The sequence below is a fragment of the Varroa jacobsoni genome, unplaced genomic scaffold (assembly GCF_002532875.2).
Source record: "Varroa jacobsoni isolate VJ856 unplaced genomic scaffold, vjacob_1.0 contig01393, whole genome shotgun sequence".
Lineage (NCBI taxonomy): Eukaryota > Metazoa > Arthropoda > Arachnida > Mesostigmata > Varroidae > Varroa > Varroa jacobsoni.
Window position 1 is genome coordinate 41,382 of NW_019214633.1, and position 27,848 is coordinate 69,229.

At 37.4% G+C, this 27,848-nt stretch overlaps 1 protein-coding gene and 1 long non-coding RNA gene across 9 annotated transcripts; one reads left to right on the forward strand and one right to left on the reverse strand.

The window, feature by feature from the left end:
• Nucleotides 1–1,630: 1,630 nt before the first annotated feature.
• On the forward strand, nt 1,631–22,761 carry LOC111272005 (kynurenine 3-monooxygenase). Of its 3 annotated transcripts, none has more exons than XM_086973125.1 (10): nt 1,631–1,823; nt 3,165–3,457; nt 3,815–4,088; nt 4,267–4,469; nt 4,714–4,861; nt 9,404–9,724; nt 12,336–13,833; nt 15,512–15,638; nt 15,775–16,084; nt 16,934–17,763. In XM_086973125.1, exons 1-7 carry the CDS (start codon nt 1,773–1,775, stop codon nt 12,468–12,470), a joined length of 1,425 nt encoding a protein of 474 aa, XP_086829251.1. In that variant the 5' UTR covers nt 1,631–1,772; the 3' UTR covers nt 12,471–13,833; nt 15,512–15,638; nt 15,775–16,084; nt 16,934–17,763. The 3 variants fall into 3 exon arrangements, with proteins under 3 accessions (XP_086829251.1, XP_086829252.1, XP_022708867.1); XM_086973126.1 differs by lacking the exons at nt 1,631–1,823; nt 3,165–3,457; nt 3,815–4,088; ... (3 more) ...; nt 15,775–16,084; nt 16,934–17,763 and adding exons at nt 18,726–18,888; nt 19,497–19,684; nt 19,830–19,945; ... (3 more) ...; nt 21,797–22,049; nt 22,599–22,761 and having other exon boundaries at nt 13,619–13,833; XM_022853132.2 differs by lacking the exons at nt 1,631–1,823; nt 3,165–3,457; nt 3,815–4,088; ... (3 more) ...; nt 15,775–16,084; nt 16,934–17,763 and adding exons at nt 18,726–18,888; nt 19,497–19,684; nt 19,830–19,945; ... (2 more) ...; nt 21,420–21,483; nt 21,797–22,207 and having other exon boundaries at nt 13,619–13,833.
• On the reverse strand, nt 17,752–27,719 carry LOC111272007 (uncharacterized). 6 transcript variants are annotated; one of them, XR_015315567.1, is made up of 7 exons: nt 27,537–27,719; nt 25,696–25,761; nt 19,817–19,923; nt 19,407–19,606; nt 19,047–19,210; nt 18,706–18,880; nt 17,752–18,045 (listed from the first exon to the last, which is right to left on the reverse strand). It is a non-coding gene; the product is annotated as an uncharacterized LOC111272007 (long non-coding RNA). The 6 variants fall into 6 exon arrangements; XR_015315566.1 differs by lacking the exon at nt 27,537–27,719 and adding an exon at nt 27,491–27,522 and having other exon boundaries at nt 25,668–25,761; XR_015315564.1 differs by lacking the exon at nt 27,537–27,719 and adding an exon at nt 27,491–27,519.
• Nucleotides 27,720–27,848: the final 129 nt, after the last annotated feature.

Here is a 27,848-nt window from a genome sequence, read left to right on the forward strand (position 1 = left end):
AATGGTACACAACAGATTGTGTACGATTGGAGGTAAACCATCAGCTTACTTTTCGACAGCAAATACTTTTCCTGGGGAAAGCAGTTTTTTTTCAATAGAAAGACATAATATAACTTATTATAATAATAATAATAATAGAATAACTTGCGGTTTCATTGATCAAATCTGTCGTGTCTATAGGGAAGCTGTAGAGGCTGTATATAGAGAGGTATAATTTAATAGAGTTTTCGCCAAAAAGTGATCTATTGGAAAAACTAACGTCTATGAAGGATATCGTGTTTCGTCAAACACAGTATCTTTTTTTTTTCACTTAATTTATTTCATTCGAAGTATTTTGTAATACTTTAGATCTTCGTGTACCAAAGTATAATTAAAAAAATTACAAATAAAAACTGCCGTTCAAGGGCTAAGATGATTTTCTACATAGAAGATTTTTGCTATAATTAGGTCTCAGCCAGCTGCGTTTTTAAATCGGTTTAAAATAGGTTTTTCGGGGTAGAGAAAGCGAAAATCGAACGTGGCACTAATTTCCCTGTAAACGAGTTTTTCAACGAGCTTTTATTATATGTTCGTCGGAGAGGTGAAGGGGCAAACGTTTTAACGAGACAATTTCCTGAACTTTTTTCCTGAGGTTTTGAAAAATTAGAGAACTTTTTTTCTATGTGAGGTACTACTTCGTCGGTGCCAGTGCTTCATAACAATCGATAGGCTCCAACGAGTTGAATAAAAATGCACAATGTCTATTTATGGCTAAACTGCACATTTTGATATGAAAAAAAAACAATGAAATATAATGAATGATTTTATACAAATATAACACTGGTATGAGCAGCTGCTCGACAACAATTAAAAAGATATGAAGGAACCATCCTTGAACGTTGTACGTTTTTCAATGTTTACAAACAACATTGAATAAAAAAATAAATTTCCATATTTGACTTTGTTGCTATTTAACAGTAAAGTGGTAATCCATGCTGAAAGGGCTTATAGTTCATACCTATGAACTATATTTTCGAAATTTTCGTGGGTCTAAACCTTGAGAAGAATAAGATGGGCAATAAGCCTGTGTGTATTACCCCGTTGTAGTAAAGAAACAAAGTTGGCCAACGGAAACGACTTTATAGATGAGGTAAAGTTATCTGTTTTTCTGGCCCGATGCAAGGCCGCACTGCGAGGAGCGGATGTTTGAAAATCTATATTCTCCTAGACCCGTTTTGAGGAATTATCACCTTTTCCAATGATTGGCAAATAAATTTTAACAATGAAGGAGATTGTCGAATTTGAGTAGGAAGAAGCAGGTTACTTGCAAGATAAAAAAAGGCTTACCACAAAAAGTCGCAATGAATTCACGATAAATTAACTTATCGGTAAATATTCATGTGAGAAATGACGCATTTCTTGTTAGTGGAAAGACGGAAATTACTCAGGCACATAAATGCGCATGCATTCATTGTACACGAATATGCTTATTAATGTATATGTGACAGTTCACACTATCATGAGAGACGAAAATATAAATAGTTTAGTCCCTATTGAACCGATTGCAGTACCAAACTCCTCTCGGGTGAGTTTCGCAAAGGGCTTCTTATAACCGAGTAGATATCTTATCATCGAGCGGAGAAAGGAACGAAGGGGTAGTAAAACACCACAAACTTATAGCATAGGTGCAAACATCGCTGACAAGATGATCGTTTGTGTGTCTAATTAGTACCTACTGTGTGCCCCTGCCGTGAGGACGAATCTCCTCAGACAACTTGACCACCTGGGTTACAATGGAAAATCAGGCTAAAGGTGATAAAATTGCCATCATTGGAGGGGGTTTGGTAAGTTTTTATCGATAAACTTGTCACTTGGCGATCATGTTTATTTGGTTTTGTGATTTGAATGGTCTTATTTTAATATTTGTACTTGTTTTGCTGCTATGCATGGGGAGACAACTAGAATCGAATACCTCCCTCATGAATTATAAACAAAGAAGTTATATAACGGAAAAATATGTTTGCAGATAGTTCTGGATGATTTTTGTTATTCAGTACGCAGAGTGAGGCATATTACCGGTGAATGGAATGAGTAAATCGTAGAGAAGATGACTTCAAAAATATAAAAACTGTCAGTTTTTTGCTGATTTAGGTTTTCTATTAGCTCGAGCTTAATCACATCTTAAACGTGGCCGTAGTAAACAAGATAGTATATAACCTTACAACTTGGGTCACGATCGTACCAAGTAGAAGACCCATCCGGCTTCTTTCCTAGATATTCCTAGTAGTTTTTAAAAATACTGTCTTTTTTTTTATTCATTTTTAACATAGATTAACGCGAACGGCTTGACATGATAGATTAAGCATGTTTCTGATCTTTGACGTGCCATGTGGACTTTCATTCGTAAACGCTGTTATCGCCGTTGAGGCAACCCTACAGGCTACCCATAACGAGATCACTCATAGGGCTCGATGTTTCCTTTTTTGAAGAAACTGATTGACCTTTACCATTGTGCGTAAGATAAGTTCCGAGGGATCGCAGACGCAGTGCATACTATCGGTAGTCTTTGCAGTATTCTTTACCTTTTGTATATAAAACACAATTAAGTGCTGAAAATTCTCATTCTGGGCTTTCGTTCTTTTTTGAGCGTAAACTTGATGTCAACATAAACCGGTGACCTTGCTGCAAATGCTTGTAAACGAATTTTTTGTTGGTATTTTCATTATTTTTGGTACTTTTCATGAGACGAGGTAAATCAAGCTAAAAAAAGTGACCATTCACTTATCTGTGAACACAATGTATCTTACGATGAGTATCTTAGAATGCACTATTATCTTAATTTAGCAGAGACATTTAGCATTCACTCATTGACGAAGCCGTTTGGCAACTTTCACAATTATATTAGACAGACGCATCAAGCCCAGCGAATATATAACCAGAGCCTCTTGATGTAAGAAACCCAATCATCAAGGCTAACGCTCTTTGTCTACTCTACTTGAGCTTTATAGATTACGCATTTATCATTATGACCCAAAATTAGGCTAAATCATTCCTCCTAAATTTTCTCGTCGTTGATTTAATAACCTACATAGGCCAGCCGCAGCAAAGTAACTGCAAAACTCCAGAGGACGATAAACACTAAGATTGACGAAAGTTTCAGTCGTTTGCATTGACCCTTTTTACAGGTGGGCGCTGCATGTGCATGCATGTTGTCTCGGAGAGGGTTCAAAGTTGATGTGTTGGAGTTACGAGAAGACCTGCGATCATTACAGACTTCCGAGCTGTCAGTAGGTCGTTCCATCAACCTCGCTCTTTCCGTTCGTGGTCAGGAAACATTGCGACTTCTTGGCGTAGAAGATGAAGTCATTCGAAACCATGCGATTCCCATGCACGCCAGAATGATTCATGGTCTAAACGGCAAGACACATTCTATCCCGTACGGGAGAAAGGGACAATGCATTTACTCTGTAGGCCGAAGGCATGTACAACACATGCAATGCACGTTATTTCTCTATATCTGTGATAATAAAAGATATTTTTCGTCAATTTTCAAGGTCTTAATATCCTTAAAATAGTCATGAGGCATCTCTTGTCTTATTTCTTAGTTCGAATCCAATAGCCAACGCTTTGCTTGACCTATGATATAAAAAAAACAAGTTACTCTGATTGATAAGTAGATTTAATAGATCAAAAAGGGAACAAGATAGAAACGTGTATGTCAGTCTCTTCAGCAGCACAGGCATGATACGATATGTACTGAAAGCTAAAATTGGAACAAGGGTGCTATGTCGTTTCGACTGCTAGTGTAATATACGTTCATCGTCCTCTTGTAAAGGTATCTCCTGGAATTATTATTAAACCGCGCCGAGCAAGATTCAAATGTTCGACTTCTGTTTCGGCACAAATTGGTACGAGCTGAAATAGAGAGGGGCAAAGTAATCTGCAGAACGACCCGGGGGGAGGAGCAGTCTCTTGGAGGTTATCGTGCAATCCTTGGCTGTGACGGCGCATTTTCCAGGATGAGGCAAGACGTCTTACGGCGAGGTAGATTCTACTTTGAACAAAAGTATATCAAACATGGTTACGTCGAGCTTTGTATTCCCCCAAAGGTAAAAAAATCCATAAATGGTAGACTAGAGCCTAGGTGCAATGACTTCTTTAATAAGAGTTCATAAACTATGTGTAAATGTCCTTATAATCTGAATTTGATCTTGCTTTATGATAAGTCTCATTTACTCTTTTTTCTGTCTAGTTTGATTATTGCTTGTGACTTCCCCTTGACTGTAGGACGGCAAGTTCCAGATGGCTGTTAACTTCTTACATATTTGGCCTCGCGGGGACTTCATGATGATAGCTTTGCCCAATCAAGACGGTTCCTACACTGTCACCTTATTTATGCCTTTTACTAAATTCGAGGCCTTGAGTTCTCCTAAGAAGATACTTGAATTCTTCTACAAATATTTTCCTGATTCAGTGCCACTGATCGGAGAGTGAGTACCATTAATTTGATGATAATCAATCAACTGTTAATGATCATTACTAGTAGGACGGAAAAGCATTTTTGAGTTTGAAAATTTTCTTAAAAATTGCCGTTAGATTTAGTCACGAGTTCCTACGAAATGCGTTCTCTAGCAGTACATAATACTGTAGAAATCTGGTCGTTCTATGAATGGTTTTATGTTTCTTCGTCTTTATCGTGCAGAGACATTACTAATACGAAAAATCTGCGGGCAGGGAATCTGTTGTGTCTACTCTAACGTCCGTCCCTGCTGGATCTCTCGTATCGATTAAATGTTCACCTTACCACGTCAAAGGACGGGCATTGCTGTTGGGCGACGCTGCTCACGCAATGGTCCCTTTCTACGGACAAGGAATGAACTGTGTGAGTACTGTCTATACTGGAAGTTTACAACATTTCCATTTACCTAAACATCTGAAACCAATGACGGAGAAGTGGCGTCGGTCGTCTCCATCTCACAGTCTAGGGAATCCTCTCATATGGATCTGCCAACACTATTTTCGTCCTATTGCTTAGCAATTAGTCAACGTAAATTTTGCGATTTTAGGTACATATCTATTATTCAAGTAAGGTACCATTTTCGACTTCGTTTGGTGTGAAATCTGCAAATTCTTCTGCCCAGTTTTTCTGGCCATTACATGGAAATTGATTGTCCTATTCAGCATAATGAAACATTTTTCTCATATAGTTAAAATGCAGCCTAGACGCCAGATAATATGAGAACTATATATTTACGATAAATGTAACCAAAGCAGGAAAACTACTGTTTTAACCTTCAATGGTATCAAGGATATTTGTTGTGGACAATTAACAGAAGCTGAAGCAATTTCGCCTGTTGTGATCCAGCTCGTCCCTGATGTATCAGCCGTCCTCTAGCGATTTTCCTTAAAGGCTTTGGTTTGTGATGAAATCGGTTAAGCGTAGTTGGTAGTATCTACTGTCAATGTTAGCCAGTGGATGCAGGGGCAGTGAATTAATATACTTGAATTGAAAACTAAATAAATGAAATAAAGGTTAAATTTACTTACGGTATTGTCGTACCGGTTGCAGCTTTAAGCTTAGAAGAAGAAAGCTGAAACATTTAATGGTCATTAAAAAAAATCCTAAAAACAAGCGTGTGTTCTTAAGTATCCTTAAAACTATAGCTGCTGCGCTCTTGAACCGTAGTAGTCTTATGTGTATAATGCAAGCACATGGAGCAGACAGCAAAATCCAAAGTAAAAACCTTAAATCGAATGCACAAACTGCAGGCTTTTTTTTACACAAATTCTAGGTAGTTCGTTCTATTTTAGTGTACGAAGCTCCAAAACACTGTTCCCTAAATCCTAATTCCCTAATCACTAAAAATTTAATGGCTTCCAAATCTTTCAATAATATATATAAAGCCATTGGTTTACACCATTAAAAAGAATGAAAATAATTGGTAGCTATTAATATCGCGTCCAAAGACGTTGAGGTGCAAGCGATGGAAACACTTAGTTAAACGAAAATCTGAAAAGATGACGCGTCTAACTTAAGAATTTTTCCTATACTTTGTTGCTAAAATTGTTGACAGATATTGCAACGAATTGTTTCGCGTCCGTTTTTCGTGATGATAATGTTCATTTAAAATAATCATAATTCACCGCGATTACACCTTCAATTTAAGTATCTAATCCATTCGCTAATAATAATAACAACATAATGTAAAATTGCCCCAAATATGCTACATGAAAAAAGTTTAACAACAAAATTAAATTTTGGCATAGTAGCAGCCTAAGAGTATGGCAAGTCCCAAAGGAAAAAACGGCCAGCAAGTATCACAAGCGTTGGATCTCTCAAAAAAAACTAACTACTGGAGCCTACGTAGACGACCCAAGCGATAGCTGATATTTTCGTCAAAGCGTCTGCTAATTTTTATATAAAAGATCGAGGTGGGTCAAAAGTGGTCTTTTGGAGAATTTTTTTTGCTAAATATTCAAACCCTGAAATTTAAACTCTGTTAGGGATGTTGCGATTTGTTGGATTATTTAGCATAAAAACTAGTATTAGGCAGAGCGTCGACTTCCAACGAAAAAGAAAATTCTCTATGTCATTGTCGTTTCGGTCAGCCCGAAGATATCGGATAAGAAAAAAGCTGATACCCGCTCAAACTGAGGAAATGACTAGTTATTTTTTACTATGATGTGTTTGTTGTTTTGTTTTAAAAAGAACTGGCATTCGTCTGGAACCAGGAATGGCAGAGAAACACATGCTCGTTGCGACATACAGCCTGAAAAGGTTTTACTGACTTCGAATGCGCCACCATATATACATATATATACGTACATCACTAGTGCGCCATATGTGTGCATTTATAATCCTGTCTTTAAACTAACTCTAAAGATTTGAGTCCCATTACATGAGCATCTTCGATTATAAACAAGCAGTATTCGTCGCGAAGATGCTTGACAGCATTAGCTTATTTGTATGCACAGCTTTCAGGCGTCGTTTATTAGCCAGTAGTAGGTTCAGACACCATGCCTAAGGAATAATTACAATATATATATAAAGGTTGTAGAAAGAGTATTAAACGTTTTTCCGGCTAAAGTTTTAAACGTACACATAACATATACGATAACAATGTCCAAATAAAAAATAAGATGGGTTCTGCAGTGTATGGCAAGACCCGTCCTGACACCAGAGAAGGTTTGGTGCCATGTGTTTAGTGGACAGGAATCATGCATTATGAGACGGCGCTCCCTGGAAAAACGATTGATTTGTACCTCGGGTGTTAAATAATAGCAAACTATGTTATAAGAAGGCGTTGAAAAATCGACTGAACCAAAACAGCGTCATCTGCTATCATGATCATGCCGGATTACAAAAACCCAAAATATGTTAGATTATAAATCTTAACGCATTCGCCGTATAGGGCGGATTTTGTACTAGTGGACTAATTTGGTTCCTACAAAACTCTTTCTATAGTGTTAATGTGGTTTTAATAATTTCTCACCCAGAAATTACGGACGTGCTATAGTTACGGGACTATGTTGTTACCAGAAAAAGGGCAGAAGGTTATCTACCAAAATAACCTATATTTGATTTAGTAATGTTACTTTCAAAGATTATTGTTTCAATTTTGGATTAATAACGATCAGTACTCTTTTGACAACCAAATATATGATCTCGCTTGTCAGAAAGCGAGCTGCGCTATAGCCGTATAGTTGTTAGTCCGATTAGCTTCAAGCTAGCGTATACCAGACATTGGCATGATACACGGAAAGAGACTGAAAAGGAGCCGATTCAAAGTGAATATTGAAAGGGAATTGACGCACCCTGTATCGTTGATACAAAACGCCGAGTTCAGCAGAAAGAAATCCATGGAACCGAAATGGGGCGGACAGGAACAGAAGAAAGCTACGCCGGAACCGGGATCCAGATAAGCACCATATATTTTATTCCGTGCCACCATCGAAACGTTTCTTTGAGAAGGTGAGCCGAAATTTTATGGATCCGTTCAGACATCGTGAGCAACAAAGCTTTTTATTAATATTAGTCGACTATTATATCTGCTTCAGCCACCTCGTGCCAATATTTGCTGCAGTGGCTCCGACGCTAGTGCTCTTTCAAAGATTTGGGCATTATAATACAATATACACAGCCTGACCTTTTTCGCATCATGGGCAATGACAAATTATATTACACGAAGTTACAATAGTTGAAACGAAAAATGCGTTAATCAAATATCATTAACTTAATATATCAGTACTATGAAGAAAAAAGCGATTTTATTACTGGAAGTAAATGCGCGACGTGAGATATTTTAGGCATGTGGTACCAGACGTGAAGTCAGTAACGAGAACATTTACTGGATAAAAAGGAAAACATTTTGCTGAGACTGGATGAAAACAGGAGGAGAAGACACAGAAACAGATATTTCTCTTATTGGAGAATGAAAAAGGTACACATTGAATCGTTAGGAAATATACTGTATATGCTGCTTTTACCTCACTAAATCGAAAAGACATGTTAGTAATTACTGAGCTTACTCTATCTGACTACATATCAGATACTTACAATAAATGAATGAATCTGTTGCATGCGTTACGATCCTTCTAAATTCATAAAAAGAGACTGTGCTTTGAACAGAGGAATACTTAGAACGTGTTCAAGAGGTTTGAAATGAGAAACAATAGGCTATAGATGGCCTCGTTCCGAATCTCTTAAATAGGTACAACTCCGAGTAGTGTCGTTCGGTATTCCAGTTAAACGGATTTTTTTGTTAACGCTTTTAGTGTCAAGTAAAAATACAGTCCAGGAACTGTTGGAATCAACTGTCTCGTTTTCGACAACTTTCAGTATTACTCTTTTAAGATTGCCTCAGGTGGTGTCTCAAGATAGGAGGCTCAATACAAGGAATCCGGAAGAACTAAGCGGAAGAAGAAATTATTATAAGGACACTGGAGGATTAAAGTATCTCTGCGTCTATATTCAAATCTACGCATTTTGTGCATGCCTTTAGCTGGTAAACGAATGGAAATCTAGCTATGAGCCTTGTTGTTTAAGCACACTCGAAAGCGATATCGTTAAATCGAAAACACGGATTAGCGAAACCATTTTGGTAATGTGTAACTAACGCAAAAAATAATTTTAACACAAAGCTTACAATTAAAGTTTAGATGACGAATTACTTGCGATTATTTAAAATCAATGAGCGGTTAGGAGTTTAGGACAGTTACGTAGAAAATCCCTTTAGCCGATACATTAAAACTGACTATATAGGTCATCAGATCAATCAAATCATGGACGAGGGCAATTCTGGCGAACACATATAGTAGAAGCTGTTAATGTATAATCAGCGTGTAAATGGTATACTTTAATGGGTAATGGAAAACAAGAACTTGACTGAAAAGACTGTTGATGCTTGCTGATGTCATCTTTTAGGGATTTGAAGATGTGCTGATCCTCGATGGTCTACTGACAACCTATCGTGCCCAAGAACCATCCCAGACGGATTTTGAGAAGGTGTTTTCTGAATTTAGCGATTCTCGAACGGAGGATGCGCATGCTATCGTCGAGCTAGCTCTGTATAACTATATCGAAATGAGAGACCTCGTTAATTCACGTTTATTCCAACTCCGTAAAAAATTTGACAGTCTCTTACACTTTTTTCTACCAGAATTATGGGTTCCCTTGTACACGAGTGTTACGTTTTCCCGAATGGGTTACGCCAACTGCATCATCAACAAAAGGTGGCAAGACAAGGTAGGTGCTCTTCAGTGAAGCTAAAAATGCACACTAGGAATACGCTCTGTACAACGATATTGATGCTTAGGTCTGTGTTAAAGCGTTGCGTTTTAATAGTTCTATCTGGTGAAAAATGTATTTTTGTTAGTCCACTAGAGAATCGACTAATAGAAAATCGAAAAGTAATTAGTTCTCTCCATTTAAATACGTGCACTGAAGTCTAAAAGCTGCTGACTATTTGTAATGTGAACTTTTTTATTCCTTAACCTAAATAGAATGTACATGCGGAACTCACAACGGGTGCCATATACGCGCAAAGATACTAACTAGAATCGATCAATACATCTTTAGAAGCCTAACAATTTTCTAGGTTCCCTCTCGGTATATCTATTGATCGATGCGTTCTATTCCGAGCGAAGTGGAAAATTGTTTACTTAACCTTCTCTTCACTTGAAGGTCAGGTTTGTCGTAGAATGAAATTGACTCGATTAAATTTTTTCCAACTAACATCTTCGAGATGTCAAGGTAGACAGTTTATAATCCGAGGATATTGCAATAAAAGCCCTCTGACTGATGTTAATTTAAGTCAATGCTAGTGGCACGCAAACAATGATGTGTGAACCACGTAACCAATATTGCGTTGAAGATATGTTAAGGTGTTCGTGCCAATCCTGGAAGGGACGACTACTAAATTTTTTTTTATCTTATCACTATCAAAAGGGTCTACCCTTTTGTAATCGCTTCCCGTGTAATCGTGCTTAGCTCAATATTAGATGCCACAGCTCCAAATCTTACGAGACCGCCTCCATCTAGCGTTGTTTACTTTGTGTAGCCGGCCAATTGGAGCACTCTTGCTTTTTTTTTTCAAAATTTCCTTACCAATCGGTACACTTACGGTCAGTTGTTCCTCTCGGTGTCATCGTTCAGCCGTCTCACGGATGTAAAGAACGAAGTCGAAAAAATCTGACTATCTCTTCGGTGAGCTATCGTGCAGCGGTTCAATCCCAACGCAGGATAATCCACTGAGGGATACTTTTTCTTCGGCACTGCGGTCATTGTGAAAGTATCCTACTTTTTCTGTGCAGCTAACTGAAGCTTTGCGTGTGCAGCCAGGAACTGGGCTATATATTATAATATCTTGTGAATTTTCTCGGCGCTGAGCTATTCAGCCAGCGATTGTTGAGATGATATACCTAAGCGCGGCTCCCGATTTCCCGCGTTGTATCGTCTCCCATTCCGCTTGGGCAGCCGTGTTTGCGTGTTTCAATTCATTTAGGCTTCGAGTAGAGTCCTCCTATAGTCCTTATCATTCGTCCAACTTAACGCCCTAGGGTACCGTTTCTACGAGAGCTAAGGCCGTGCAGTTCCGTACGTTTATATGGTACGGAGTGCATGTATACGCTGGGCTTTTCGCTGTAGCGCCCCAGTTCCTTGTCGGCGTCAACGCTGATGTAAACCAAACTAAAATCTTCAAATATGGTAATGGATCGAACGACCGACGTGACGAGCTTCCAGTTCCCTTTCCTAGTGCCATAGATATTTGGCATTATTCTAATGAGTTGTTTCGTCACCTTAGTCACCGCTGGCATTGCCTGTGGGATACGAGAATATCTCTTATACCCCTATCAAAGTGTATTCCAAATTATCTAGCTATATTTACCAATTTCCTCGCCGGTAAAATAGTGCTCAATTCATCTACGTTTATTTATTTCGACCAGTAAAAGCTTTTTACTCTAACCGAGGGTCTGGGCTAGAGGTATTGATTTTGACAGGCGCAGGATCACGCAGTGGTCTCAATGTATACGCGCAGCAGTTGCGCAAATGCGTAGGCCAGCTGATAAGCGTATTTGAATTTTGTAATAGACGATTCTTTTTATGTGGTCTTAGATTTAAGATTTAGATTTACGATAATGAAAATTAGGGCAGGTCTCGTGAGTAGGAGAGAAAAGGAAACTATCTAGCACCATGCTTGTGAAACATGCACGTTGCTCGTTCCTAGACAATTTAGCAAGCCGCAGAACACCTTCCTTTCAACCTTTGATTATTACCGTAACGACAAACTTTTCATGTTGTGCTATTGGTGTTTAAATAGGACTATTTTTTTAAGTTGTCAAGATTTTTCGTATCTTAAAAAGTTAAAGGACTGATTAGTCAAAAGAACTTAACGTAATAATCAGCTTTTCTTAAAGAGCACTAGTCGTTTTTCGAAATCTTGTCAGTTTACTTACCCTTTGCATTGTGATTTGGGTTCAGCATTTCACTGATCAAAAAATTAAACGTAAAGCCGGCCCGTACGAGGTTGTACGACATCTTTCCATAGACATCACGCTGAATGGAATTATACTATGTGAACCCCTTTTATTCTACGCGTAGTAAACATTTTGATGGTCGGAATTTTAGAAGAGTATATTTTTGAACAGATACGATCACCCTGTTTTCTATAGGCTATCTTGAAATTTGATTAGTGACTTTTTGCGAGAGTCTATGAACTCAGTAACGTTAATATTCGGGTACGACAAGTCACCTGCGTAAAATGTATAGGAAGCAATACCACCAGTAGATGTAACATCTGTTCTATAAGGCAGGTTGTAAATGGCATGGGTTTCATTCTACTCGAGTTCTGTTTCAGATTTTAGCCCGTGGCGGAAAATTTGTAGCCATTGTTGCGGGTGGCATCATATTAATGTTCGGGTCGCAATGGATTCGCATTCATCCAGGAAAACTACACGTCGTTGTTTCTTGGATCTGTCGCAACGACGCGTAGGATCCGTCGATGTTCAAGGACATATTCACACTACTAAGCATATACACAGATACCATCTATAATAGCTAACAAATCAGAAAATTAAATAAATGTTCTTAAATTAATTTATTTAAAATTTAAATTAAATTATTTTTTATAAAAAAAAAAAGATTAAATAAATAAATCGCATTATGCCAAATTTTGACTACTGCTACTACTACTACTACTATTATTAGAAAAGATGAATAGATATAGTCTGATTTAAATAAATGTAAAATCGCATAGTCATTTTTCGATATAGTGAGAAAACTCAGCAGTTTATTTTAACTGAACAAAAAAATAGCGTGGTATGGACAGAGCGCTATACACTAGGATTATATATATATATAGAGATGCACCGGACATTCGGGCCAAGTAAGTTTTAACTCGCTTAAGACAGATTGTCTGCTATGTGAAGTGAGAGTTTGGGTAGTCAAGTGGCAAAGCTCAATAGCATCGATGCTGTAATAATAGTAAAAATATGCAACGTAACCTATTGAAAATGTCGTGTCCATAAAAATATATTGAAAGGCATGCTATTTTTATAATAAGATTACATCTTTCTGCTTTCTTTTTTTCTAATTTGTAGTCTTGCTCTTTATCTAAACAATAAATTACTTTTATCAATCAGCTTTTCTGCCGGTTTGTATGTTCGCAGGCAATCAGACAATGAAGAAAAACGTGTTTTTTTTTTTGTTAAAATGGGTCGATAGAATACTACGCATTTCATAAACACGTATTGTCACTGCTCTAACCTAATATTTTTCTGAAAATTTTGTCAAAATTTTCAATTGTCAAAAAAGAAGGACGGTTAGTAGGTTATAATAAACGGATGTTTTATACTATTCCCTAAAGAGCATCTAGAATTGACAAATTGTTTTTGGCTTAACATTAATGAAAAAAACTAGCTGCCATTTATATTACGAGGTGAATATTAAAATAAAGGAAAAAAGAGTGTACGAATTTCTCATTTGCTCCCATAAAAGCGTAGACTACACTCGAGCAGCGCGTGAATAACGGAAAGGGTAGTTCCCTTTCTCCCGAAATTAAGATGAACAACGTAACAATGAACTACCCGATCATCATGGGTAAGAAGGCACGCATGCATATTAAAGAGAATATATCACATCCAAAAAAATGTTTATTTCTGTCAACTGATAGGCCACTGGATTCTACACTATAAAGTCATCTTTTTTTCTTATATCGCATTGATTTCGAATGATTTTGTGTATTTAGGTTACGAAAAGAAAAAAAGAATCACGTAAATCGTTGCTTGTGTGTTTCCCTAATGTATCCGTTTATTTGATATATTCGTCATTGAACTGCTGCAGAATTCGTCAAAAATGTAAGTTCTAGTAAGCTATGATTACCACATACAGCGGTGCGTGACAAGCGATTGATCGAGAAAATGAAGTAGTGATTTGGCAGACCATCAGTCGAAACTAGAAGCTGCTTCTGTAGTGACTGAGATGTAATACTTTAAGCATATATCATATACTCGAAGGATATCTTAGAGGATTAGTTTTAATCTAGCTCAATCCTGAGTTCAAATGCTTTGCTAGCTATAAGACTGCAGGTACCTGACTAAGCTACACGGACAATAAAACAGAAGTGCGCATACGCGTTTGTGCCCATACTCACCTTAAATGTAAGCAGGAGAGCTTGTCATCATCCTACCTTTAATAGTATCGTAGTAGTTAAAATCGTGCATTGCAATGCAAGTCTGGAATCTGGCTACCACCTCGGATATATCGCTCCAAATTTCGCAGAAAAAAAATCATTTACTGCGATAATTAGGATAAAACGTAGAGAAACCAAGACGAAGATTTGGTACCCAAAATGGAAACTGCAAGTAGAAGGCACGGCGCAAATGAAATTATCTACCGGGACAAATACTGGATTAATTTGGTTCTTTGTAACCCAGCAATGATAAAAACAAGTCATGTCCTTCTCTTACGCTTCAAGTGGCTTGCATGTAATAAAATGAAATGTTTGCTTTAAGCAAGATTGTTTACCTTCACATAGAATTGGATCTCTTTTTAGCGATTATTTTTTATTAAGAGCTGGTTAGTTCTTTTCGCGACTACAAGCTCCAGCGTCGTGTCTTTCTTCTAGTGTTTATTTATTTTCTTTTAGCTGTCAGGTTTAAGTGCTGGCCTTCGAGTCAATTTCCATACATAGCAATGCTGATTTTTACGTGTTTCCCTGTAACTAATCTGACAAACCCTTATCTTTGCATTCTAATAGTATAAGCCAGCCAATTTCAGACTAAATTTCACCTAGTAGATACTGCGCATTTTTAAGGAACAAGTTTGTTGTTTGTAAACAAATTATTTTACAATAACAATAGGACATATCGTTTTGAGTTTGGTGGCGTTGCGTTGGCCTGAGATGCTAAGTAGATTCTAGGATACACAATGCAATACTATAAAAGATCAATAATTCTTACCTATTTAATTCGTCCTACTTTATCCTTTTTCCTCTGTGTGCGAAGGAGGAAGTAGCTTTCTCTGCGATTTAAATCAACGGGCTTTTGTCAATTGCCTAATAAAATAATAAGCTAGACAATATTTGTTTTGTTCAGTTACTGTATAAATATTTACAACGCCTGTTTTTCAAACTAATAATATATAGTTAATTTGCTAATCAGTAATGCACGCGACAATAAGTAATATGTCTACGAATCTATACATGCGTATATACGTGCGTATATATATGCGTATATGTTGTTACGCTAAATATTGGTGCGCCTTTTGTATATGGACAAAAGTTCTCGGGCACTCTATCAAATTGGACTTTTCTCAAGCCAGCCAAACGACGCAAAAATTCTATAGCGAGCATTGCGTTTTAAGGCTTAATTAACAATATATTTTCGAATCACTATACATTTTTTGACAGCAACCAGTGCTATGGTTTCTGTATATTTAGTCATTTTAATTTTTATTGTTTTGTTGGCCATTATGGACGCGAATAAGTCTACCTTAAATGACCGCACATTATGCGGTTTGGCTGCCATCTTGCAGGTTCCGTTTCCAAGGTTCGCTGTTATTTAAACTACGCTTGGCGTACACAATGCTCTGGGGCCTTGCTCTATTGATTCCCTGGCTTTTATGGAGGCTTTGGCCATATTGGTATTTAAGACCATTTCTTGTAAGTATATTCGAATTACTTTTAAATTTCGCCTATGATTCTTTTAGTTCAATAAAGGAATTATTTTTTAATTTCTTTATATACATAAAGAGCTTTAATTATGTGATCCTGTTTTCATGTCCGCTACCTGATTGAGCACCGTGAGGATGCAAGCTCATCATTCTTTAACCATATAAGAATGACGTACCATAGATCGGTTTTAACTTGCCTACTCCGAGGGAACAACGCGAGGCTATTACCATGAAACTGTGTTAGTTTAACTTCCGCGTCCAACTCTGAGCGACCGCGTAAAATACTCTTACGGCAACGCGTCACAGAAGAAGAAAGAATCTGTACAGTACGGAATTTGTGTGCAGTTTATAAATCTGTTAACGTCCAGGCTTCCTAAACTGAGAGAAGGGCGAAAAATGCAAAAGCCGAAAAGTCACCTTTAGCCCACTGAAGACGTAAGTGAGAAAGAGACACGGAATTTTTTGAAACACGATTTGAATCATCCGATCATCCGAAATCAAACGAGAAAGGAAACAATGTCTCCTGACAGAAAAGAACCGTTAGCAATGCTAGGTGCAAGCATACGTGTGGAGGATGCGTGGCTACAGAGCTAAGTGTGCACCTTGTCCTTAAAATCTAAAATCAGAAGGACAGAGTTGGCTTAACAAAAATGTACTAATTTCCACTTCAGGTACTGTATCCCGCTTATATGCATTATAGGATTAGAAGAATATAGAGATTATACGTTTTGATGCCGCTTCTATCCGGGAAACATATTTAATGATTATGCAACTAATACTGGCAACATCGAATAATTCTGCCTTAAGTGTGACAAGATCCCGGAATTGTCGATTTTTATTACTCATTAGTAATAGAGCTATCATTTATATTTGCAGTCTATATAAATGCGGTATTTCCAGTGTAAAATGATATGCTGTCTTCGATGAGCCGGTAAAAAAAATGTTTAAAAATAACTACCTGACCTGTCTAGCTGGATGGTCTTGAATCACATGTCTCGTATATTGTGGGTCGCGTCGAATCGATGTTGATATCATTTGAAGGCTAATCTAACGGCAGGCAATGTGCTTAAATTTTCGAAACGCCTCTATTTATGAGAGAGCATTTTGAAAACGAGTGGAGATTCTGCCAAAATTCTTAACGTTTTATTGCGTTAAAAGCACAAATGCAGCTTAGTTTCAAAATAAACGCTGTTGTCTATAATCAAGATGCATTATTAGAAGAAATGGCCCTATAAAGGTACTATCGCTAGAATTACTGATATATTTCTCCATCAATTATTTCAGTTGACACAAGAAATGATTTCAAAGTTGACCGAAAATAACTCGATGATATCACCAAAGAACTAAACATATACCGTCAAACCATTTAACGAAACCGGGCTACAAAGAAGCTGGATGCCTCGGTGCCGCAATAAATGATGAAAAATAATTTACTCGACCGTATATCCATCTACGAAACTCTACCAAAAAGCGATGAAAAAAATGTAATCTGTCTGTGGCAAAACCCAGATCGACGTCAAAGAATATGGTATGTTTTTGGACGTACTGGAGCAGAATCGTGCAGAAACGTCGAATAGCTACCACCTGGAAAAACGATTGATTCGGACCTAGACTGTGTCGACAACTGACGAGATTACGCCAAGGCGTTGGAAAATCGGCGAAAGCTAGTGAAGAGAGAAAACGTTATTGTTTTCCTTGGCAATGTCAGATTATATACACCGTTTGCTACTTCGTAAAAACTGAAAGGACTGAGATTGTAAATTTTACTGCATCCGCCGTATGGCCAGAATCCTAAATGTTCCGGCCTGTGGAAATCTTCCTTAGTAGCATTAATTTAGTTTCACTGGAGGAATGTAAAGATCACTTGTCACAATTTGTAACCCAGAGATCAGAGTTCTATAGTAACGGGATTTTGGTGCTACCAGTAAAATAGCAGAAGATCATTGATGAAAATGGTACATATTTAGAATCACAATATTACTTGAAAACTTAGAAAATACTTGCTTCTATTTTGGCTCAAAAACGGTCAATACTTTTGTCGACAACCCAATAGTATATACTATTATATACGTATGTGTTTAGAAGAAAAAATGGAGATACAGTTTGAATGATCACACGTTGAGTTTTCATTTACATTTCCTTAATATTTAAGCATCAAAATAATCTAGATAAAATGTAACACTTCTCTTCCTACCGCAGGTGTTTAAAGTTGATGGCGCTTTGGTCAATACACCGTTGATAACGGGGGACCATTGATTGAAAAACGTTTACAAATATTTAATTTGAAGCCAATTCTTGCTCAATCGCAGCTTTTAAATCTTCCAGTGTTGTGGCTTTTCTGGTGCAGACTTTACCTTTGAGGTACACTCATAAGAAAGTACCCGGTGGCGTCAAGTCTGAAAACAAACAACGCATTCTATAAACGCTCTTGGTCCGATCGGAAGATTATCATCAAACTGTGCTCTTACATCACGATGATAGTATGTAGGTATTATTTGCAAAATAGTTCTTGTCGGTCCGGTCACTGATCGCGCCTGCATGTATGTTGGAACGTAATTTTTCTAATTAAATGCAATGGACACCTTTTTGAGTATGCAAGCAAACTTTCGGACTGTTTCGCTGTAACTTCCCAATGTTCTTCCTCGGTTAACGAAGCTTGTTTATGTTATTTATGTTACCGTTTGAACGTTATCTTATATATATATATATATATATGTTTTTCACATCTTTGTAGTTGACTTTTTGTTTAATCTGATTGTGTTACGGCTTGAATACAGAGACGGTAGCACACATGAGGTTTCTAAAAAGGGTCCTTTAATTGAACTCCGACGTCCGGTTCAAATTTTCTGTATAAGTGCTACTACTTTAGGCCCGTCACTTAATCGAAGATTTGAGATACGTAGTTCTTTAGTTTCTGAATTTTATGCACATCATACAAGTAATGGATCTTAGTATTCAAGTTTTCACAAAGGAGGAAATAACTTATAAATAACCCTGCTGGTAAGATAATGCTCAGATTCGAAAAATTTGCAATTTGAAGATGTGCAATAACTTGCCTATTCTCTTCTCATTCCAGCTGCACTTCATATTATTGCCGTATGTTATTACCGCTGGGGCTACAATATTAACAGTTGCAGTTCACGTATCTAATCAGCTGGGGTTTGACGTTGAGAGCACTTACGGGGTCGCTTCATGCCTGGGCAAGTTCTTCATTATGCCGAGCCTAAGAATCTTGCACGGTATGTATTTATCCAAAGAATGTAGAGAAAGGTGTTATTTATTATTATTATTATTATTATTAATTATTACTATTACGACAAGCAGTTCATAAAGAAGAAAAGAAAGACAGATACTGTTAAGCCATATTTTTAAATTAAATTAAAGAATTTTTACTAACCGATAATTCACTTTTGCCCGTCCGTATGCGTATGCCTATATTAACCAATGGTAATTTCGCCGGCGGTTTTATCTGGCCATCTAAAGTTACGGTCAATTCACGGACCATTAGCAGATCTAGCTTAACCTTCAGAGATCAGGGCTAACTGGCTTCCACCGAACTAGCTGCAACATTAAGACAACCACTTCTCTAATTACCTTCCTCAAATCCATATTCATGTCAACTCTTTAAGACGCTCGACAAACAATAACACAAAAACAAATCGTCCTTAACGATTAACGAGATTAGGAGAAAAAATTGTCAGAAGCATTAAAAATATGTGAAAAAATGACTTGTCTCTTAATCTTTAATCACACTTACCAAGAAAATCATGTCGAGATTCGAAAATTTCATTGTTGTATAACATTTTAGTAAGAGTGGGCACATCTTCAATTCATGTGTCTTCTTCAGGTTACGACGTAGTTGGTGTCGAAAACATTCCACTGGATCGTGGCGCTTTAATAGTTCCGTATCATGCGCTTCTGCCTGTCGACCTATACGCCTTTATAGGCTGGTTTTTTCTTCGAACCAATAAAATGATCAGTGGGTCAATCGACCGCCTCTTTTGGGAGGTACCTTTACTAAGAACGCTCTTTAAGGTAAGATTTTATTTGAGAAATTTGCTATTCTTCCCATCGCTTTGTAAAATACTATATTTACGATTTATGACTCAAAAACCGCCGAACAGTATTAGCTGCCTAATGAAATCAAAACATTTTTAAATGTCTTACGTTTTGCGTACAGTTAAGTGGCTGTACATCGGGTGGACGGGATGAACTCGTGGCAGAATTGCGGAACGGATCCTTAAAATTCATTCTTCCAGGTGGTGCCTACGAAGCTATGTTCAGTGAAAATTATAGGTTTGTTATTTATTTACATACATATATTTTAATAGCTATGGCCGATTGGGGCCTGCTTGATTCTCAAGGCAGAAATACACAGGCTTTTCTTAAATTATTTTTTTATGCCATGTGTAGTTTACTTTCATTCAACCTACTCATTAGTACTCTACAGCGTAACGGATCACCTTTAAAGCAAAATGTCTGTATATTTGAAGATTCATTTATTTGGCTTATGAATAATCTACATCGAAAGATTTTAGGTTGCATACAGACTCGAACTAATAAACGGGCAGCTACCGTTCCATCAACTGTTCTGTCTTACCAGCACATTTGCTCACTCTCATGGTTACAGCCTTGAATGGCGAAATCGCACAGGATTTGCTCGCGTGGCCAAAGAAGCTGATGCGCCGATAATACCTATGTTCACCATAAACACGCGTCAACTATACACGATGTACTTTTTCGGTTTTCGTGGTAATCGTCACAAATCAATTCTCAAGATCTATTCTATTCTGAGAAATTATTATGGCGATAACATTGATACGTATTAAGTTATCCGTAATTTTTGAAGAGAATATGTATTATGTGTTTGATGAAGAATGTTGAAACTAGAAACACTTACATAATTTCAATGTGTCGGTAGTGTATTTCTTTCGAGTTAAATGTAATTGAACGGTACATGCTCTGTCATATGCTTAGACATAAAACGAGCAATGCAAGTAGGCGAGGTAGTATAAAACTGGAAAAGAATGTAATATGAATGCGTAGGTTGTGTTACATGGATCATCACGTTTAAGCCAGCTTGCAACATGTTAACGTAACACGTGCATATGTGTCGTTCAGAGAAACTACGCCAATGGTATCTGGAAAAACGAATTCCTATCCTGATTCCTTCTGGAGGATGGCCTGTTAAACTGAGGTCTGTAGCATACTTTAGACAAGTTACGAGGCTCCTTCTGGTTGACACTAGTTCCTAAGTAGATTAAGTCGTCCCTAATTATTATTAACATACATGCTTTTTTTGCCTTTTTTTTGACGTACATGAAGAGCAAGGCATGTTTCCGTGATATAAATAACCAATATAAAGAAGTTACAAACATTTGGTCCATATAGTAGTAGTGTACCTGTTTACTGATTTCTAATTTTCTACTGGGAAATATTTAGCAATATTACAGGTAGCACTTTATATAAGCCTCAAGCAAAATATATATAAATAAACATTGTAATGATAGTTCCCCCAAATAGAATTCATTATCATTAAGAAAAAAATTACTTATATTATTTCCCGTCCCAGAAGGGACGGGTTTTTACGGTTACGTATGCGTTTTTAAACGAAATATCTCGGCAACCGCAGTCGCGGAATATTTTGGGCGTCTACAAGCCTCAAAATTAAAAGAACAATCACCTAATATTAATTATGTGGTAACTGTGTAACACGAACGTGCCTAACCATACCTCTCATTATTACCTGTTAAACTACTTTTCGTTTCAGAACGTACCTAGGCAAACCCCTCACTTGTGGGACGGACGAATCCGCAGAAGAGTTTGCCAGGAGAGTAAGCAAGACTAGTAATAACATCTTTTCAGCACAACGATTTTCATTTGAGGACTAAAACATATTTCACGATACTGAGATAGCCGTCACTCAACCGGTTGTGACAATTAAGTTTAGCCGCGCTGTCTCATGTTTTTTTTCTAGTCATTAATGCGATCTTTCCTTGAGACGATTGATGACGCTATGTTCACAAAGGCTTCCGTAAAATAAGTGTAATAATACCACTTTATAATAGAACCATTTGTGTTTTACCTGAAAAGGTTGTAAACTTTAAAATAATATTATTAACGTGATTATATATTTTCGATTTCTAGGTACAGGCTGCGGTGGAGGAATTGCGAGACAAGTATCAGCGAAGACCAAATTCAATTATTAAGGCTATTGCAGATAGGTTTACCCTTTCTCCCCCCAATTGAGATGTTTCTGGAAGTAATCATTTTAACGAATACCTGAGGAACCTATAGTCTGCTCTACTGTGCACGTTGAGTTCGAATTGGTTTTCTGCGGTTTTTTGAGCAACTGATGTGTCTGCGACATGTATTTAGCCCACAGTAATGCCAAATGAAGGTTAGATAATTCTCAATTCAAAATAGTTTGTTATACGTTTGACCGATGACTGAGGTTTGGTTCAGTTAATTACGCTGTTTTTTAAGCCATCATCAGTGCTTTCTCTCAGAATAAACTTAGTCCGCTTCATCCAACGGTGACGTGACGAACAAATGTTAGCACTAGTTAGTCTTTATTACTGCCCTATTTTAAGTGTTGATCTTGCAAAATTTGCAAAGATAAATGCGCAGATTGTCGACAGCACCAAATTCACAACTAGAGAATTTAGGACGTCTAAAAATGTATTAGGTCTTCTGTAAAGAAATACTTCACGCTCACCATTGCCTGACGCTCTCCGCCAGTTCTATGTACATGCGATGTACAAAGGGTATTTTATTTAAATATGGTATGCTTAAGGGATGCTATATGGGATGCGTCAACAAACTATAAGATATTGAAAAATATACGATGTCATAAATCTGCCCGATAAACACGAGGTGAATTAGATATTTAAAGAGAGGGTAGGTGTCATAATATCTAGTTGTAATCTACTCAACGTCAAATTTTCAGGCGAACTTAGTGAAGAAATTCAATGGAAAAGGTAATCTATATTTGCACGACGAAAGAATACATTTTGAGAATTGTCTCCAGACTGTTATAATAGCTGTCGCTGTAGCATCGAAGAAAAGTTCGTAATAAAAGGAGGAAACTTTGATTCTTCATGTTAAAGAAATGAATTAGTCTTTTTTGTTTGCTCTAGAAGTACGTTTGTTTTTGTCATGGGATTCTAAGTGTTTGGAAAAACCACGCGAGTTGCTACAGTATAACTTCACTTAAATCGACAGTGGTAAATGACTATTTAATGTTTTCTTCGTCGGTCCAGCTGCTTGAATAGGTGGCCGTGTTGGCCTACAAGAAGCGTAATGAAACTATCGTGCTGCTTAGCTATCAGTTCTGCACCTAACCCCAGAGACCCGTTGCCATCTAGGGAAGGAAAGCTGCTTTGTTTATTGGAGCTTACCTCATGAATCTCTTCAGGCTCGTTATATTTACTAAAGGCATCCCAAAGTCTTCTCGTCATAAACGACTTGTCTAAGGTTAGCTCTTTCGCAGCTTTTCTGGCCCGCGGTTGACTTCGACATTAACTGCCTCGAGAACCGTCAGCAAGGTGCGCCAAGCATAGTATAAATATAGAGACTTTGAAGGTTCTGCAGTGAGCAATAAGTATAGCTCATTTACGGACCGTGATGTGATTACGTTTACATTTGCCCAAGGCCGAATATTGCAACTCTTTTACGAAATTGGAGCACGAATGGGTCATCGGCGCCTACGTTTAGGCAGATTGCTTCGACGGAAGCGGCGCTTCGGGCACTGATCTTTGAAATAACCCCAGTCTCTGCATTTGAAACATCTGGGGCCGACTGTTGAACCTTCACCGGGCCTCCTCGCCGTGCTCGATGTGTCTAAGCTCGGCTACTCGCGGGTGAGTTGCATAAGCCTTTCGAAATTCACCGACGCATCCCTTGTGAGGTAGTTGACAAAATTATCATTAGCATTTTTTGATATCCTTTAGAAGGGTCTCGAAAGCGTACGGTATCCCCAGTTGGTCTACTAGGAAGTGTCTCTTCTAAATCGCGATATAAAAACCTTTCTCCTAACAGCTCCTGCAAGCATAGTATCTTGTAGACCGGGATCACCTCTTCTTAAAGTCTATCAAACAGAGCCTTGAAGCGTGCTTACGCTATTGGGGTAGCTGTTAACGTCTCATTGCACCTGACCGCCCCAAATTAAGGCCTTGCCGATTCCGGCAGCAGTCCAGTTGAATTTTATGGAGTTTTTGGAGAGGCCGGCTTTGGGCATAGGCAATGGACTCCAACTAAGTCAAACGCTGTGTAACCCAAATGAAGCAGATCGGGTGATACGACCGGAAATGAAGCAGCTTTGGTGAGGTTCGCGGACAAGCAAATGATATTCATCGCTGCTTCCAAAATGTTGCATACAACAAGCGGACAGCAAACTGCCATTGTTTAGCTCCAAGCAGCCCTTGTATGCAGGTTCGGACCGCTTCTAGCTAGAATTGATGATATTAATAATTCTCGCTGCGCATATCTACTAAATATATAAATAGGTTAATTTTGAAACGAAAGGTGGGCGTCACATCAAGGCCATTACTAAAGTTCTTAAAGTCATCATATCACCTATATTTAGTAAGCGAGGTAGTAGCATTTTTAGATTAGACGTTGATTAGGCTTTTAACGAAAGAAAAATTTAATTTAAAAGAGTTACATAAAAGTGCGAGATTTAGCCTAGTGTCTGACTACTGTAGAAACCTGTTGTAGAAACTACGGTAGAAACATTTTCTCAGTGCATTCAAATACATAATACATTAATATACATCTGTTTTTTAGTAAGTATAGTTGAGTATTAATTAAGCGCAATTAACGCAAGTCCAAGAGCTGTACTTGCCTTAATTTGGTAAAAATGAAGTATCACATAAGAGTCGTCATTAGAATCTATAAAGGTCATTATAGGCCTGAAAGATATAGTTAGGTAGTAATTAACTAAGAATTGTCAATTGCAAATAAACTAGTAGCTAAAAACGGGGGCTTAATTTCAGTGACCTGTCGATGCATACATTTAATGCGAGAAACCACAGCGCACTGAAACGCATGATTTTTTGGTATAAACCTATTCCTTAACACGTATAGTGGTTCTACGTAAGTCAAATTAACGCAGGTCAATAAAATAAAGTCAGTGGTGAGTGTGATGTTAAAGTTAACGTTAAGATTTATGTTAATAACATTAATATCATTAAAAAATGCTGATTTGAAGTCAGTCTATAAAATGCATGGTTGAATTCGCATTAGAGAACCAATCAAAACACTAATGAAAGACGTTTATGCTAGGCAAAAAATATATATAAGTATTATAACATTTTCCTGATAGTTTTTAAAACCTTTTAAATGGTGCATATTTTTGTTAAACGAATGACAAGCTATGTGTTGATTACATCATCTAACAGATAAAGCTACGTCACCTGGAATACACTAGCAGTTTCCCTTTATAACAATCTTTCTACGAGCATTTAAAAGATCCGAGTGCTGCGCTTATCATTTTAATTCGAAGTATATTCGGCTCTATGAAGACTAGCAAACTACTACTTCTGCATATAAGAATATCTCGATAAGATTGTTAGTGTATAGACTGTAAACGTCGATACTTCTTCCTAGTGCTGTTTGGTGTAAGGCTCCAACTTGCTACGTTAGCGTAGACGCACAAGGAACGGCAATACTTGTAACCGTCGGACGCCCGTGCTGTCCATCTACAATTCAATAATGATGCAGAGCTACACGACATTACTATTGCAAGACCACGCTCGACATAACAAGATATTTTAGTCACATAGACGTGTAGAATTCTTTATGAACGTTAGCTATTTTTTTTCTTATTCTGCTTATGACCGTATTTTAGATTTCCCCATTCTATAGATAACCTCAAAATACCATTTGAATCGTTAACCTATGCGGCATCGACTAATGCGGAGCAAAGTCATACCCTCGGAACACAAAGGCAACAGCTGTGTTTCTTCTATTAAGCATAAAAGATCCCACTTGGAATCTTTGCTTATAAAGTAATAACCTTCAGCGTTGGCGTACTTGGTGCACACCTTTCTGTATACGGCGTATATTATGCGATCCCTTGATAAACCTTGATGATTTTGACCACAACGAAACTGGAAACAAATTAATCTATTTGTAGAATATATAGTGGATACGATCATATCCTGTAGGGTTGCACTGGCTATATTCATGGACTCTTACTGAGCATTACAGTTAATGTTACCTGACCCAAGAATTCAACTCGTAACACACTACTAACAATTCAATAAAGTAAGTCGATATGATGAATTAGAAAATAACCTAATTATATTGCGAGTAAATATATATGAATAATTGTAGGTGATCGTTTACCACTAGCATTTACGTTTTAGATGGAACGATAGGTTATTAGGGAGCTGAACTATACCTGTAGCTTGTTTTTAAATAGCCTTTCAGTTTTACTTACAAGTGTTATAATGTGACTTGTAGTTTCCTACAAAAAACTTTTTTTTAACTTTCTAAATTTAGGATTACTTCGAAGTACTGAAATAATTTTAGAAAGCATTTGCGTAGTTAGACTTATTGTCCTGAATGACTGAAATCCTTTAGATTTAGAAACATGTAGACAATATTTGTACCTAGAAACCTAATTTCGAACAATGCACGGCAAAAGCTACGCAGTTACCCCTTCCATGAATTTTTTTCTGTAAACGACACAAATAAAGCTTTAATTGCCTTCGTTAACTAAAGGTGGTCGCAGTAAGCAAACATCGATCTTATTTATATTGTATCAACCTACAGAAAGGTGATTTACGATATCTACGACAAAAGTAGTACAATTTGTAGCTTGCAGACATGCATTATCTCAACATGGGCGTACATCAATTGACCAAAATGTTAATAAAGGAGCAAACTTCAAATAGGTTAATTATGTTACGCTACAAAACGTGGTTTCTGAAAAAAAACAGCTCCTTTTTTTTATCCTTAATACTCTTTAGCAAAGAGGGATCTGGGATATTCTAGCGCATTGCCGTAACCTTCATGGTTAGCGTTGGCGGAAAGGTGGAAAGGCAACGCTTCAGTCCTGACCGTCTCGGCTGGCAAGAAACCCTTAACGCTTGTGGAGAGAACACGAACAAGATAAAACGAAGGCATGTCATCAAAAAACGAAATTGCACACTAAAGGCTCAGAAAAGCAACGATGTAAGTAATACTGCCTACTATGGAGACCACTGCAATAACTCAGTTTAACTATGACTTATGTATTACCTATACAAGCTATCAAAATAACTATTGACTTAGGGAAAATGTACATTATATAAAGACTAATGCCTTGCTTCTACTTTAGCCTTTTTACCAGTGACAGGATTCACGACACCTCTGTGAAAAGTTTGCGTTAACTGTCATCAATTGCCTCTTAGCATGGGTTTACGACAACTATTAATATTGTTAGTTAGCTTTCATAATATACATTCTTTTCAGAGAAGTACCCTTTTACATGCAACTTCAACTTTTTTTTAACAAATTTGCGCAGCGTATCATCTTAGGATAACTGGTTCTACTAAACTATAACTTCTTCTTTATTACTAGGATTAGTCTCTTTTATACAAATCGTGTATCGTATATATATATATATATATATATATATAGCACAATACGCACACGTATATTTTTTTTCTTATCTGTTTTCCAAAAAAAAAAAGGTCTATGAAACGTTATGAAATGAATAACCTAGGCCAAACACATATAGAAACACAGCAAAGCAAGCACCAAATTCCTTAGAGGGACGGCGGAAACATTAGCGACGAAACAAAAAAGTGGGTCGAGAGAAAGAACAAAAAAAACACTGATTCCCCTACGCACGTTTGACCGCCCGTAATTTTACAATGTTTGAAGGCCGAAAGTGCACCTGGTTGCCGTGCTTGCAAGCGGGTCTCTTAAAGACGAATTACTAGATTTTTATTGCCGAAGCAGACAATATGAAACTCAAACATCACGCAAGAATGTCATTAAGTTTCGAAGGAGGTACCATTGTTGTACAACATCTCTTACAACACAATTCAACAATTTTTAGTTTGAAATCCGCGCAGACCATAAAGCATTGGGATAATATCAAAGTGACACTACAGAACAAAATCAAATAAAAGACAACAGCCATGGAAAATGCATAGAAGCTTCAATGATGAAATGTGTAAAAACCAAAAAACTAACGCAGGTCATT